The 15137-nt window shown below is 46.9% G+C and overlaps 1 protein-coding gene across 2 annotated transcripts in view; it reads left to right on the forward strand.

Annotated features, from left to right (window-relative positions):
- The window catches only part of ACSL1 (acyl-CoA synthetase long chain family member 1), a 64988-nt gene that overhangs the window by 7386 nt on the left and 42465 nt on the right, over nucleotides 1-15137 (forward strand). For both annotated transcript variants that reach the window (XM_082608862.1, XM_082608863.1), the window contains exon 2: nucleotides 12733-12959. In XM_082608862.1, coding sequence (XP_082464988.1) covers nucleotides 12762-12959 — 198 coding nt within the window. In that variant the 5' untranslated portion in view covers nucleotides 12733-12761. The remainder of the gene's footprint in view (nucleotides 1-12732; nucleotides 12960-15137) is intronic.

Consider the following 15137-nt stretch of genomic DNA (forward strand, 5'->3'; position numbering starts at 1 on the left):
ACACTGCTTTGTGACACTGGGTTGTGATTCGTGTCAAATTAGCCTCTGACTTTAGGAGAGCCAGGTTAAACCTGGAAGATGTTTTGCCTTTGGCCAAAACTTGACAATGTAGAAAGAAACATCTTTAGGACAAGGATTTCATTTTTTTCTGTTGTATTAATCCACTCCTGTGCCTCAGGCAGTGCTTGATGTAGAGTGGGTGCTCCCTAAATATTCTCAGTGTGTATACATGTACCTTTTTCTTGCATGACAATTAAATATCATGCTGGGTTGGCCACCTCAAGTCAATATTTGAGTTGGCTTTCTTTGTTTAAACCTTTGGTCAGTGGCAGGTTACAGCATCTGTGCCCATTTTACTCCTCTTAACTGAGTTCTCAAAGCTGTAGGATCGTAGAGCTAAAACGGGCCTCAGTAGTGTCACCTGAATGGTAGGACGTTTGGGATTTGCTTTTAAATTGTTGTTTAAGAATGAAACAGTGCTGACAAGATGTTGATCATTATTGAAACTGAAGCTGGGGTTATTATGGGTACATGGTGGCTTCTTATACTACCCTGTATACTTTTGAATAGACTTGGAAATTTTCATAATAAAAATTTAAACAAAACATAAAGGGAAAATAAAGACCCAAAACTAGTGTCACCTGTTCCGAGGAAGTACGGCCAGATGGGACAATCTCTTTTTTTTCCCTTCCTTCTTTTAAACACTGGGTCATTATTCTATAATCCTCTGCAACTGGTTAGATTCGTTTTGTCTTTAGCTTCCCTGGGGCTAATCACCTCTTATAGTTATCTGAACTCTGGGTGTAACCCTCGCTCACGGAGGCCTCCCTCATCCCTTCTCACACAATGAGCTAAATCCTGCTTAAACCTTTCCTCTGTTTCTCCTGTCGCTTCCTGCTGCGCCACTGAGGGTGTCCCCAGAGCTGAAATCCGTCAACGCTCAAAAGTGGATTTCTCCCAAGTTTGGGAGTAGCTGGCCTTGCTGTCTCTCTGGGTAGAAATCTGCCTTTTATTCTGTGTTCCACTCACCCCTGCTTTGCTAGCCGTTTCTCTGGTTTATCTGTCCCTTTGGAACCTCGGTCTGTTTTCAGAGGTGTAAGTATCTCTACCCAACCTTGTGTCCCCTCAGCCTCCTTATCCAGGTCACTGACATTTGATCACTGCATCCTCTGGGAGCTGCAAGGGCTGGTCCTGCTGCCCTCTGGCTCCTGCACCAGCTTTGCTCAGCCTGCTGCCAGGCTGCTCTCCTGGGAGAGAGGAGTGTCGGGGCCTCTGGTTTATGTCACTGTTGTCCTTAACCTACCCGCCACCCCGGGTGCTGCCAGCACGGGCTGGGCCTTGACGTTTCCCCACCCCCAGCTGCCTCTGCCTGTTCCTGTCTGGCTCCGCTCGCTGGACCGCCCTCCCTCTGTGCTCCAGCCCATACACAGTGCTTTCTCCCCTCTGGCTCCTGGAGCCCAGGGCCCTGCATAGTTTGGTTAACTCCTGCAGGTGTGTTAACTCTTACAGGTTAGGTCAGACGGGTGAGAGCTTAGATATGTATTTTCTGGGAGGGGCTTTCACACCATCTGTCACTTTGCTGGAAGGACAGCTTACCACCCAGGGCCCTTTCTGGAGCAGGTGGGAAATACATAAATACAGGAGGAAATGAACTGACCTGACCTAGTTATAGCTTGTTTATCTTGAGAAACTAAAAAATAAATAAATAAATACAGCAAAGTACAAAGAGTAATAAAACCATAAAACAAATACCCATAGAATTGATGGGTTTTTTAAACAATGGGTTGTTTTCTTTTTATGTCCTGCCATCGCCCGGAGTTTCTGGGTGGCTGGGATCCTGTTATTTAGTCCCAAATGCCAGGACTGCGTGGCCAGCTTTTGCCTCTTTGAGCGTCACCTTGGAGATGCTCTGTGGTGTTGGTGACAGAAGGGGTGAAGCTTCCCTCTGTTCCCCCTCCCTTCCTCGTCCCCCGGGGGCCTCCGCAGGCAGCAGGGCGGCTGGCTCAGGTTTTGCGGCTCACGGGGCACAGCCAGTACCTGGACAGAGAGCTCCGTGCCTGTGGGTCTAGCGTTCTTTCACGATTCTGTTCTGCCCCCTCCCGTGGCCACTACCGGAAGTTGCTAGCTCTGGACAGAGCATCTGAAGGGACCCCAGGACTTCGGTGCCTTCTCTGTGTGCAGCGTCTCAAACAAATGGACCTCCTCCCGGTCCTGAGGCCCTTAGAGGAGGGCCCCTGCCAGCTGGGTCCAGCCCTGGTCGTTGTGAAAGACATGGGTCCTGTTTCCTGTTTGATTGTTGTCTCCTTCTCTCGGGGTGCCTTCTGCTTCAGCGTTTACTTTGTGGTTCATTGCATGCCAGGAAGGTAGAGAATCTTTTCTTCTGGATTGTTTAGTGGCCACAGGAATTTTATTTCTTCTCCAGCTGTTATCATAACAGGTTCCCCTTGTGCTGCCTGACTGCCCCATACCATGGTGTCATTCTCTGTGACATGCAGGCCCCCAGACGTAATCAGGACCCTCCCTTTCTGTGCCCAGATCAGCTGAAACAACATGCCTTTCAGACCCACTGATGAGCGGGAAGCCTCGCCTGCAGGAGCCTCTTCTGTCTTGGTTCTCGCAGAAGCCTGGGGTCAGCCTAACAAACAGCTGCTGGTCTCCAGCCGCTGAAGCAGAGCTGGCTGACTGTGGGTCTGCTCTGTCCAGGGCTGTTCCCTTCTCTGGCTCTTCCTGGGAAACGTCCCTGCCCCGTCGTGACTCATATCTAGATACCACTTAATAGTAGTGAATCGCTGTTGGGAGACCAGTGGAAACATCTTGCTTCTCTTAGGAATGTTTTTTTTGAATGGAAACATTTCCTCTGAAATCCATGCCACTAAAATTTCACCCTGATGGAGAGGCTTTTAGGTGACCTGCATATCTTCACCAGGCAGGGCCTGACTATAATTATCATTTTCCCAAGTGGATGTACCTGACAGGTCTCTGTATCTGTGTTGAAGAGAGAAGGGAGGAGAGCTGTGTGCTTGGTGGTTTTTTTCTCTCTGGGGAATGCTGGGCAGGTCCTGCTTCGAGCATTCCTTGCATCCCAGATGGCCACCCACCCATCCACGCTCTGGGCCTTTCTAAGGGCTCCTCATGCCAGCCCGCCATTGTGTTCCAGCCCCTGGGCAGTTTCTCTGGTTGGGAGGATTTGCTTTCCTTTCAGAGATAAAACTCACTTACAGAAGTTGGTGGCCAGCCCTGGGGTCAGACTCTGGACTCAGCCCTTCCTCTGGCATTGGCTGTTCTATTTAAGAAAGGGGTTTGCTCTCGTCTTCCTCATGGGCAGCCTTGATTTGTTGTAAACTAACCCGCAATCACATGTCTGAATGGATTTCTACAAAGGAGAAGTGAGGACCCTTGCCTTTAGATGACCTTGGGGGTGACATCATACATAAGTGAAAGAGTTTGAGAAATAGGCAATGGGAAGATGGGAAAGTGGATGTTCGGAGGTAGCCTCTCAGTCAGTGGCTTGCCATCCTGTCTGCTGGTTTGTTTCTTTCCCCTTCAGGCCCCCTGGAAGGTGCTGCTTCCTCCTAGCTCACTGCCTCATAGCAGCAGCAAGGGTGCCGGGGGAAGATGCTGAAGCTTGGAAATGGCCTGAATACCCCCTTTCCCTTTGGAGAATCACGGCTCTGTGTACACATCTTCCGGAGGCTTGCAGTAGAGAACTGGGCAGGATCACAGAGGGTCTTTCATGACTCAGGAAATATTTAGGAAGCACCTGTTCTGGGCAGGGCACCATGCTGAGCATTGAGGGCATCTTGAGCCAGTTGGGCCAGGGCTCCGGCCCATGAGGAGGGGGAGCATCTCCCCAAGGGAAGCACACACTCACCATAAGCGCAAAACAGGAGACGCTAAGGACCGCACGAGGGCTACAACTAGAGCAGTCCTGGAATTCAGAGGAAGGACTCCCGGCTTCTGACTGAGTGGGTCCCATAAGAATTTATTCGGGAAAGCAGCCTCTGGCCTATTTGGGTAGGATTTGGACATCTTTTTTTTTTTGGCTGTGGTGGCCTCTCCTGCTGCAGAGCACGGGCTCTAGGCACGCGGGCCCCAGTGGTTGTGGCTCGCAGGCTCAGTAGTTGTGGCACACGGGCCCAGCTGCTCCGCGGCATGTGGGATCTTCCCGGACCTGGGCTCAAACCCACGTCCCCTGCACTGGCAGGCAGACTCTCAGCCACTGTGCCACCAGGGAAGCCCTGGACATCTTAAAGTAGGACCAGGGAGGAGAGCTGAAGGTGAGGGGGACTGCGGAGTGGGTTTGGAGGCACAGGGACCTTCTGCTGGGCTTTGGGGGGCTCGTGCGGTGCAGCAAGGGCAGGGGTGCTGAGGAGGAACGGAGGTGGTGTGCGCTGTGACACCTGCCTTCGTGGCGGCCCTGAGGCTGGGGTCGGCAGGGGAGCCCGAAGGAGCACGGGGAGAGGAGGGATCGCCCTTCCACTCGCGCCAGGACGAGGGCCTACAGATGCCTCACAGCCACCTCCGCACTTCATGGCTCCACCACCATTCTCCAGACTCCAAAACTCACCTTCCAACTCCTTCTCTTTTTTCCATTTATATCCACTTAGTTACCGAATCCTGGTACGTATTTTTTTTTAATGATTAAATTTTTAAAAATTCTGGTAAAATATGAGTAACATAAAATTTACCATTTTAACTATCGTTAAGTGTGCAATTCCGTGGTGTTAAGTGTGCAATTCCGTGGCATTAAGTACATTTCCAGTGTTGTATAACCATTACCACGCTCTAGTCCGGAATTTCTCATCATCTGAAGCAGAAACTGTACTGTGAAGCAGTAAACCCCCCCATCCCCGTGTGTCTCTTGCTGTCTCTATGAATTCACCTATTTTAGGCCCCTGGTATAAGCAGAATCGCATGGTATGCGTCCTTTTGTGTCTGGCTTCTCTCACTTGGCATAATGTTTTCAAGGTTCACCCATGTCATGGCAGGTATCAGAATTTCCATCTTTTGTAAAGGCTGAAGAGTATTCCATCCTGTGCATGCACCGCATTCTGTTTATCTCTTCACCTGTGGGTGGACATTGGGGGTCACATCCCAGCTTTTTAAAGCCCCATGTGTCCTCGCTTTTTGTCATCCTCTGCATTGTGTCCCACCTTTGTGTAGATTTGAATCACCGTGTGCCTGGGTCCCAGCACTTGCCTCTTAAGGTCCAGTGGCCTTGCCCCCAGCCCAGCCTCTAGTCTTGTTCTTGTGTGGAGCTGGGCAGGGAGTTGAACTTCCCCGCACGGTTTCCTGGTCTTTGCATTGACAGTAGCAACTCCATGCAGTGAGGACTGTTACTACACGTGCTCTCACGGCTGACTGCTCAGCACCGGCCTGACACGTGCTACGTGCCTAACTCACAGTGGCCTCACAGACATCGTAACCTCACGCTGATTTCCCCAGACGTCTTCCTTCCCATCTCCTGTGCAGCTTACCCTGTCATGCGTTCTGGATTAACCTGCTCCAAATCCTTGAGCTGAGGTGGGGAGCTGCTTCTCACCCCCAGAGCCTGAAGTTAACGCTCATTTTCTTAGGCCACACTCACCTCCTGCGTCCACACACAGCTCTCCCAAGACGGTGTGATGGCGTCCACAGTTTCTTTTGCACTTACTGGCACCTCGTTATTCTCTATGTTGTGTCTGTATTGTTGTTACGCAGTTTACTTCCAAGCCTCGTGAATGGCGTCTGCAAGTGTTCGAAGTTTGTACCCCCAAGTGGATAGTAACTCATGTACGTGTCCATAGAAGGTGAGGTTTTCCCAAAACCCTCTTTCAGTCCTCACGTTAAAGTCTTACCAAGCCTTTCACGCTACGGAGTGCTTTCTCGGGCACTTTATTTTGAACAACATCAGTAGAGGGGGCACCCTGTCTTTTTTTTCATTTATTTATTTTATTTATTTATTTTTGGCTGCGTTGGGTCTTCGTTGCTGCACACGGGCTTTCTCTAGTTGCGGCGAGCGGGGGCTGCTGTTCGTTGAGGTGCACGGGCTTTTCATTGTGGTGTCTTCTCTTGTTGTGGAGCATGGGCTCTAGACATGCGGGCTTCAGTAGTTGTGGCACGCGGGCTTCAGTAGTTGTGGCTTGCGGGCTCTAGAGCGCAGGCTCAGTAGTTGTGGCACACGGGCTTAGTTGCTCCGCAGCATGTGGGATCTTCCCAGACCAAGGCTCGAACCCGTGTCCCCTGCATTGGCAGGCGGATTCTCAATCACTGCGCCACCAGGGAAGCCTGAGCACCCTGTCTTGAAGCCACCCCTGCCAATCTGAATCTTGGGTTCTTGTAAAAGTCTAAGGCAAAGAAATTGAATGCTGGCTGGGTAATTACTTCTGGGGTTTGGACTTTACAAAGGCAAGCATTGGATATTATTATAAAAACCTTTTAAACATCAGTTTAAAAAGCAGTGAAGTATGTGGTTTAGTTATATGAATATGGACCCATAGGACAGATTTTTTTTTAACTGTCCTAACATTATACAGATGTGTTCCTGTGACTTGGGAGAATTTTTGCAGTGGTAGCTGCAGATGGGAGTTCAAAAAATGCTTCCACTTAACCAGCTTAAATGGAAGAGAAAAATGTGAAGATATGCCACAGAAAACTGTTAATCCTCAAAATGTGGCTTTGGAGATTCTGAAGACCCTGTTGGAAGAAGCATGTTCAAAGACTTTGAATAAAATACTAATGAAATGTGAATAGAAAACCAGTAAATATTTCTAAAGTAATGTATATTGTTGTATGACTTAAATATATGTATAGCTTGGTGAATACAGAGACTGTAATGAGCAGGCATTTGACCAGTTTCATCTGATCCCTAAAAGTTTATCTGTTCCGGTTGGGCACTTTATATTTGGAATCTCTTTATTTGGAGATGTATGTGGTAGTGGTGGCCGGTGGCCAGTGTGAACGGGTGAGGCCTGGCCATAATCTTACTGGTAAAAAATCAGTCTAGCCCTATACTTGCCTGTGAAAGCTTTGTGTCCCACCCTTGGACAGCTTTAAGGAGATGGGCAGGGAGTGGTTGAGTATAGAATTATTCAGCTTGCCTCGACTGTTTCAATAAAACAGTTTTCTAGGGCTTCCCTGGTGGCGCAGCGGTTGAGAGTCTGCCTGCCAATGCAGGGGACGTGGGTTCGTGCCCCAGTCTGGGAAGATCTCACATGCCGCGGAGCGGCTGGGCCCGTGAGCCGTGGCCGCTGAGTCTGCGCGTCCAGGGCCTGTGCTCTGCAGCAGGACAGGCCACAACAGTGAGAGGCCCGCATACTGAAAAAAAACAAAAACAAAAAAACAGTTTTCTAAAAACAAAGCATCTCCGCTCCCTTTCTCCTTTTAAAATCTTCTTGGAAATTGAATTGGGGATCCACACACAGAATCACTTTAATGAAAATTAAGCAGGTTTAAGGTTTACTATGCCTCCTTGGGGAGGGAAACCCCAAGGCAGCGGATGGGGATAATTCCCTGTGGAACTACTTGCTCCTTCTACCTGGGATCCCTGAGTGACCCAAGTGGTCCTTGTCCTTCTCCTGCTCAGGATGAGGAGATGGTCCAGGGGCAGCGACCACGGTCAGGAACTCCCCCGTGGGATGGGGTTGGAACAGCAGACTTGGGTACCTCTGTGGAGCTTCTATAGCTCCCGCTCTGTACAGGGAGCCTGGCTGCTCTCTCGTTTCCAGAGCGGATGGTTTAAGCAAATCTAGCTTTAGGTACTCTGCCAGCCAGGGTTAAGGAGCAGGAATCCAGCGGGTTTGGAGAGGCCGGTTGAAAGCACAGCACACGGTCTGGCTGCTGCCCTCTTGTTGCTCTCGAGGCCGAGCTCTGCCCAGCTAGTGCCGGACAAAGAGGGCACTTTCAGGCCTCTGTAAATAGCCTATTGTGCAGGGGAGGAGGTGGACGAGGAATGGCAGCATCTCGCCAGCTTGGCTTGCTGCTTGAAGGCGGGACGTCAGGACTTCTTCATTTGCTGCTGCTGGGGCAAGGGTGCTATGTATGTGGGTTTGTTGGAGGGCTGCATTCCTGGTAAAGTAGTCCATCAAACTGCTATAATTCAGCTGGATGAAAGCTCGAGGAACTTTAGAAGGAGAGAAACATCCAGCTCACCCATTTGGGGGATTTATAAATGACACGAAGAAAATAAAATGCTAATGTAAGTATCCATTTGCAGAATCGCAGGAGCTGTGCGTGCGTATATGTGTGTCCATAGAGAATGATGCCCTTGTGAGTCACCTCTGGCCCTGAGCCACTTTTTTCCTGGTGCAAACAGAATGGTAAGAGGTGACCCTTTGTGTGCAGTGGGCCTTGAACCCACATGCTCCCAGGCCAAGGTAAAGGGGTGAATGCTCACGGTTCTGTAGGACACGGAGGGTGAGATGGATTTCAGATGCCGAGCTCTCCTAATACTGAGGCATGTGAGTGCTGCAGGGACCTGTAGAGGCTGCACGCTCTCATGGGCCCTAACCTGGGGTGTGAGCTGCAGGGGGCTTGTGAGCCCCAGGTGCAAACAAGTACGTGCATGTTCTTAGTGGAGCGAGTCAGTGGCCCAGCAGAAGGTAAGAATTGTTCCTGTAGAGGAAAAAGCATGAGTTTAGTTGGGTTGGTGTCCCCGTCTTGGGAGATACCTTCTGGAAGCCTTGTAAGTGTCCAGCCTCTGTTTCCTCATCAGATTTTATATTTTGATGTTTAAATAAGACACACGATGTGAAAGCCTTTCCAAAACACCATACTGATGCTAATTGTATCATTTAGCGCTTATTCCCAAAGTTCAGACAGATGGGTGCCAGGATTTCTGTTTTCTGACAGTCATGCAGTCCAGTTTCTGTTCCCCTGCTTGTACATCTATTTCTACCCAGGTCTATTTAAAGGTGTCCTATGCTCTGGTTCTTTGCAGTGAGCTTGTGCCAGGTTTCCCCCACCATTGGTACGCTCCCCGTCATCCTGTGGTTTTAGACTCCAGCTTTATAGGAATTTCGGAAGACTCAACTGAGCGAGCTCACTTTCTGTCGGTGTGAGAGTAGCTATAGGGAAGGAGGAGCTGGCTGCCAGTAGCCTTGTGTGTGCAACAAATACTGGCCGCTTAAGCCGGCTTAAAAGCCGCCTGAATCATGTTCTTAGCAAACAGCACCATGATTATATGCCTGGGCTATAAAAAACTTCCTGAGATGGTGATGTGGAAATTAAGAATTAGGAAAAAGATTCCAACTGGAGCACCATTGGAACAAGCATAAGATCTGGGTTTCAACCGCTTGTTGGCAAGTACGTGAGTCTTGATACTTCTTAGAGGCCTGCTGGGACTGTCTGAAGACGTGGTGTTTGTGTTCACCTGGAGCATTTAAAGGCTATTTATTGTGGCTAATTTTCTTTGCATGTAGGTCTGCCTCCATTTCTAAATAGCCCAAGTGCTGTTTCCTTAATAGCAGTTAAATAGAAGGGAAAATAGAAGGGAAGAGATGTGTAATACTCCCCATTCACATTTAAGAGTTCTCCCTTACATGGATCTACACGAGGTATTGCCTTCTTTCTTCATTGTGTGGATTATAGTTTTCCCATGTATAGCATTAACCGATTTGTTCAGCATAGTTGATTTGCAGCTTGTTACCTGGCTGCCAGCTAAAAGGCATGAATTAAACTGCTATAGCTTGTCATCATCACCCACTAAAGATAAGAATTTAGCTGGATTTAAATCCTTAGTGTTACAGATTAGTACCTAATAAAATGTTCTTGCATGGGTGCTACTGAATCAGCACTTTTCTGTTTTTTTTTTAAGTTTTCTTTCCTAAACTTATTTCTAGAAATAGACTTATTTCTTTTAGTATAATGCTACCGAATCAGCAATTTTCTGGGTTTTTTTTTTTTAAGTTTTCTTTCCTAGACTTATTTCTAGAAATAGACATTTCTTTCTTAGTATAATGCCATCTACTTGTAGCTTGGCTATTGCTGATGCTTAATATAATATAAAAAAATTAATCACTTGTTTATGACTGTGTTTGTTTATGGGGGGATGATTTAATATGCTCACACAGGGATGTGAGTCCGTTGAACAACTCCTGTAAATTCGCATGATCTAGGTTTTATGGAAATGACTTCAGGGACTTCGGGGACAGAGGAGTGAAGGTCAGGCTTGTGTGTAATAAATAGGGTGGGTACCTCCCATCCAGACTCCAAGTGCTGTGAGGTGAAGAAGGCAGCCAGAATGATTGGAGGGAAAGGCAGGTGTGCACATTATATGCATAAGGTTTCTATGCATCCGTGGAGTTGCAATACTGTTTATGAAATCTGACTACTCGGGGCCAGTAAGACCTGGACTTGATTTGCCTGCTTATCCTCGAAGTCTCGGTGTAAACATCACCTCCTCAGAGGGGTCTTCCCTGATCGGTGGATCTTCACGGTGCTAACACTTACTCCACCTTGCAGACAGATACTGCTTGTTTATCTCCCCCACTAGCTGGTTAGCCCGTTGAGAGCCCAGACCGGGTCATCTGGCACTGTCTTCCCAGCTCCTAGCCCACACAAGATGCTCAGATTTGTTGAATGGCTGGGATAGTTCAGTTCGAGTTATGAATTCATCTAGAAGAAACCTGCTGTCAGTGTACTGATAATCGGTTACTTTCTTGATCTGTCTTATGTCCGTTTGACGTGACCACCCAACATCTGATCGTTCATTTCAGTGGTTTTAAAAAAAATATGCCCATTGTCTCTCCTTACTGGGATGCTGAGCAGAAAGAAAACAGTGTCTGTCTTCAGAACTGGCACCGGCATTGACACTCACTGATCCTGTCCCTGCCCAGTGGGGTGACTGCTCCCAGCTTCTCATTGGCCTATCCTCCACTGTCTGTTCTCTTGGGAAGTCAAGTATGGATTTTGTCTGCTAGTTACCTTTAGCCCAGTGGGCAGCAGCACAGGACCAGGCATGTGACGGATGCCCTGAGAGACCTTGGCAGGCTGGCTAAGCATCGGGTGAGCACGTCCATCCCCTACTCCGCCCCTACCCTGCTGCCTAGTCTGTTTCTGCAGTGGTGTGTCACCCAGCAGCCAGCTGTTGGTGGCACAGAGGGCGAATGGCTTTGTAAGTGCTGGTGCTTTCTCTGCACAGTTATGACCTGCAGAAATGCACTTACCTGCTCCTTCTCTGTTGTCATGTTAAAGCTCGAAATTGTCTGTGTGTCTGTGTGTGTGTATGTCTGCCTACACAGGGCTGTTGTAGCACAAGATTGCCTCCTAGAGAACTGACGGCCAGTGAAAGCCCCTGATATTCTCAGCTCTGTAAAAAGATATATACAGTGATGTAGATTTAAATTTGAAGAGGATTTCTATATTTGGGGAAAAAAAAGATTTTCAGTCTTGGGACGTAGCTCTCTAAAAAGCATAAAATAAGGAGCTCAAAAATACCATCTGAATTAATGATAAAGGTTAACACTTGTCGCATTGCCGGGCAGTTTTTGAGAAAAGTCTTTCAGGTCGTTTCCTAGGATTTCCTTCCCTGTACTGCCAAACATACTTTAGAGTCGTTATTCATCAATAATTTTCTAATTAGAATTATTCTTATTTGTTCTCTGTACTGCACATTCATTTTTACATTGAGATATATATATATATATTGTTTATACTATTCAATTTGAGGCTTTAATATATATGTGGGGCTGTTCATCTGATTTTCTTCCGTGTGTTTTGGCTTCTTAATTTTGTATGTAAACTCCTTGTGGTTGTGTCGTCTTTTACGGCCTCTGTCTCTTACTGTCCTCCAGGCAGGACTAATCACAGAATGTCGGTAGAGGAAATACTAATAATGCCCAACAGGGACTGAACACATTGTGCTGCCTCCCACCATTCTGAGCTCTTTATGTGAACCAGGTAGTCCTTATGAAAGCCCTATGAGATAGGTGCTGTTTTTATGGATGAGGAAACTGAGGCACAGAAAGGGCAAGTGATTTGTCCCCAGTCATACAGCTGATGAGCTGGGGAGGTGGGATTTGGCTCTAGAATCTGGGATCTTAGATACTATTTTGTCCTTTCTCTCAAACACTATGCTATAATCTCCCTAGATACTTGCTAGATAAACATCTCTAGATATTTATGCACACCCTTTTATTATTTATTTTAGCTCTAAGAGCTTGAGGAATATAAATGGCACTGTTTTGTCAGAATAGCCAACTCCAGTTTACCCTGCGCTTATATGGCTGCTTTTGTGGTACAAAGAGCGTGGGGAAGGTGAGGGGTCCACTCAGAACCCAGCTTGGTCTCTCTCACCAGCTGGGGAGCTTGTGCTGAGCTTTGTCAGAAGAAATGGAAACTGATGGCCTTTGGGTGGTCCGGGCTAGTTTCTGCCTCTCTGTTCTTCTCCCCACCAGCTGTGATAATGAGAGTTGAGTGTATTTGATTAGGTGGAAGAGAACAAGAGAGAGAATATAAGGCAAGAAAATGGTAACTTATGCCCCTTGTGTGAACATTTTATGGCAGGAATTCTGAGTGACTAAATCTTTTTAATGAGGTCAACAAAAACTTTTCACAAAATGATAGAAGTAAAACGAATTCCTAAAATGTTTTTAGAAAAGTGAGATTTGACAGCCAGGAAAAGACCTGGACCATCAGCCTGTGGCTTTAATGCCCCCAGTTGGTCAGCCAGCGTCGAGTTGATGGTCAGCCCCGGGGAGTCTGGAGCAGCATAGCGCCACCCTGGAATGAACGTGATGTTTTTCTCTCCGGCAGATATCGGTGTAGGGTGCCACCAACCCAGGATGATGCAAGCCCACGAGCTGTCCCAGTACTTTCGGATGCCAGAGATGGTTGACTTCCGGCAGTACGTGCGCACCCTTCCAACCAACACACTCATGGGCTTCGGTGCGTTCGCAGCGCTCACCACCTTCTGGTACGCCACGCGGCCGCGGGCCCTGAAGCCACCGTGTGACCTGGCCATGCAGTCGGTGCAGGTGGCGGTAAGTGGAGCCTGGCCGCCCCCCCGGCCTCTGCCTCTCTCTCCACAGGTTCCAGGCCCCATCGAAGGCGGCGTCGAGCAAGATCATAATCACAAGCGAATATTGGTGGGGCACTTTGTAAACTGAAATGTGCTCCCCAAACAGAATTTCAGCAGTGATGAGAAGAGGAGGGCAGAAAAATAGGGCAGAGGGACACAGGCAGCGATGCTGCTTGGGTGTCTGGCCACATCACATGGAGCAGAGGCTCGTCCCGTAATCTCATGGGGCTTCTGGCCTGCGCTGGGCTCTGAGCTGTGCCCGGAGGATCCTGAGAGGGGAAAGGACAGGCACAGGGTCCCTGCCCTCAGCGGAGAAGAGGGTTGTCAGTTGTTAGAGAAAGAAGGATTTCACCTGTGGTTGTCTGATACCTGGAACACATTGCACAGGGCTAAAAAGGACTCAGGGATTTCTTTTTTTTTTTTTTTTGGCTGCGTACTCACTACTTGCTTCTTTGTATCAGATTTTTTTTAAGTTGAGTTTTTAGAACAGTTTTAGATTTACAGAAAAATTACAGAATTTCCATAAACTCCACATCGATTTCTGCTATTATTAACATCTAACATTAGTATGGTACATCTGTTTTTTGTTTTTGTTTTTTTTAAGCTTTTTTTTTTATTCTTGAATTTTATTTTATTTTTTTATACAGGAGCTTCTTATTAGTTAACTATTTTATACATGTTAGTGTATACATGTCAATCCCAATCTCCCAATTCATCCCACCACCACCACCCCCGCCGTTTTCCCCCCTTGTTGTCCATACGTTTGTTCTCTACATCTGTGTCTCTGTTTCTGCCCTGCAAACAGGTCCATCTGTTCTGTTTTTCTAGGTTCCACATATATGCATTAATATATGATACTTGTTTTTCTCTTTCTGACTTACTTCACTCTATATGACAGTCTCTACATCCATCCACGTCTCTACAAATGACCCAATTTCATTCCTTTTTATAGCTGAGTAATATTCCATTGTATATATGTACCACATCTTCGTCATCCATTCGTCTGTCGATGGGCATTTACGTTGCTTCTGTGACCTGGCTATTGTAAATAGTGCTGCAGTGAACATTAGGGTGCATGTGTCTTTTTGAATTATGGTTTTCTCTGGGTATATGCCCAGTAGTGGGATTGCTGGGTCGTATGGTAGTTCTATTTTTAGTTTTATAAGGAACCTCCATAGTGGCTGTATCAATTTACATTCCCACCAACAGTGCAAGAGGGTTCCCTTTTCTCCACACCCTCTCCAGCATTTGTTGTTTGTAGATTTTCTGATGATGCCCATTCTAACCAGCATGAGGTGATACCTCATTGTAGTTTTGATTTGCATTTCTCTAATAATTAGTGATGTTGAGCAGCTTTTCATGTGCCTTTTGGCCATCTGTATGTCTTCCTTGGTGAAATGTCTATTTAGGTCTTCTGCCCATTTTTGGATTGGGTTGTTTGTTTTTTCAGTATTGAGCTGAATGAGCTGCTTGTATATTTTGGACATTAATCCTTTGTCCGTTGATTCATTTGCAAATATTCCTCCCATTCTGAGGGTTGTCTTTTCGACTTGTTTATAGTTTCCTTTGCTGTGCAAAAGCTTTTAAGTTTCATTAGGTCCTATTTGTTTTTATTTGTTTTTACTTCCATTACTCTAGGAGGTGGATCAAAAAAGATCTTGCTGTGATTTATGTCAAAGAGTGTTCTTCGTGTTTTCATCTAAGAGTTTTATACTGTCCGATCTTACATTTAGGTCTCGAATCCATTTTGAGTTTATTTTTGTGTATGGTGTTAGGGAGTGTTCTAATATCATTCTTTTACATGTAGCTGTCCAGTTTTCCTGGCACCACTTATTGAAGAGACTGTCTTTTCTCCATTGTCTATCCATGCCTCCTTTGTCATAGATTAGTTGACCATAGGTGCTTGGGTTTATCTCTGGGTTTTCTATCCTGCTCTGTTGATCTATATTTCTGTTTTTGTGCCATTACCATATTGTCTTGATTACTGTAGCTATGTAGTATAGTCTGAAGTCAGGGAGTCTGATTCCTCTAGCTCTGTTTTTTTCCCTCAAGACTGCTTTGGCTATTCAGGGTCTTTTTGCCTCCATGCAAGTTTTAAGATTTTTTGTTCTTGTTCTGTAAAAAGTGCCATTGTTAATTT

Source organism: Mesoplodon mirus, assembly GCF_964341445.2.
Source record: "Mesoplodon mirus genome assembly, chromosome: 20".
Taxonomy (NCBI): Eukaryota; Metazoa; Chordata; class Mammalia; order Artiodactyla; family Ziphiidae; genus Mesoplodon; species Mesoplodon mirus.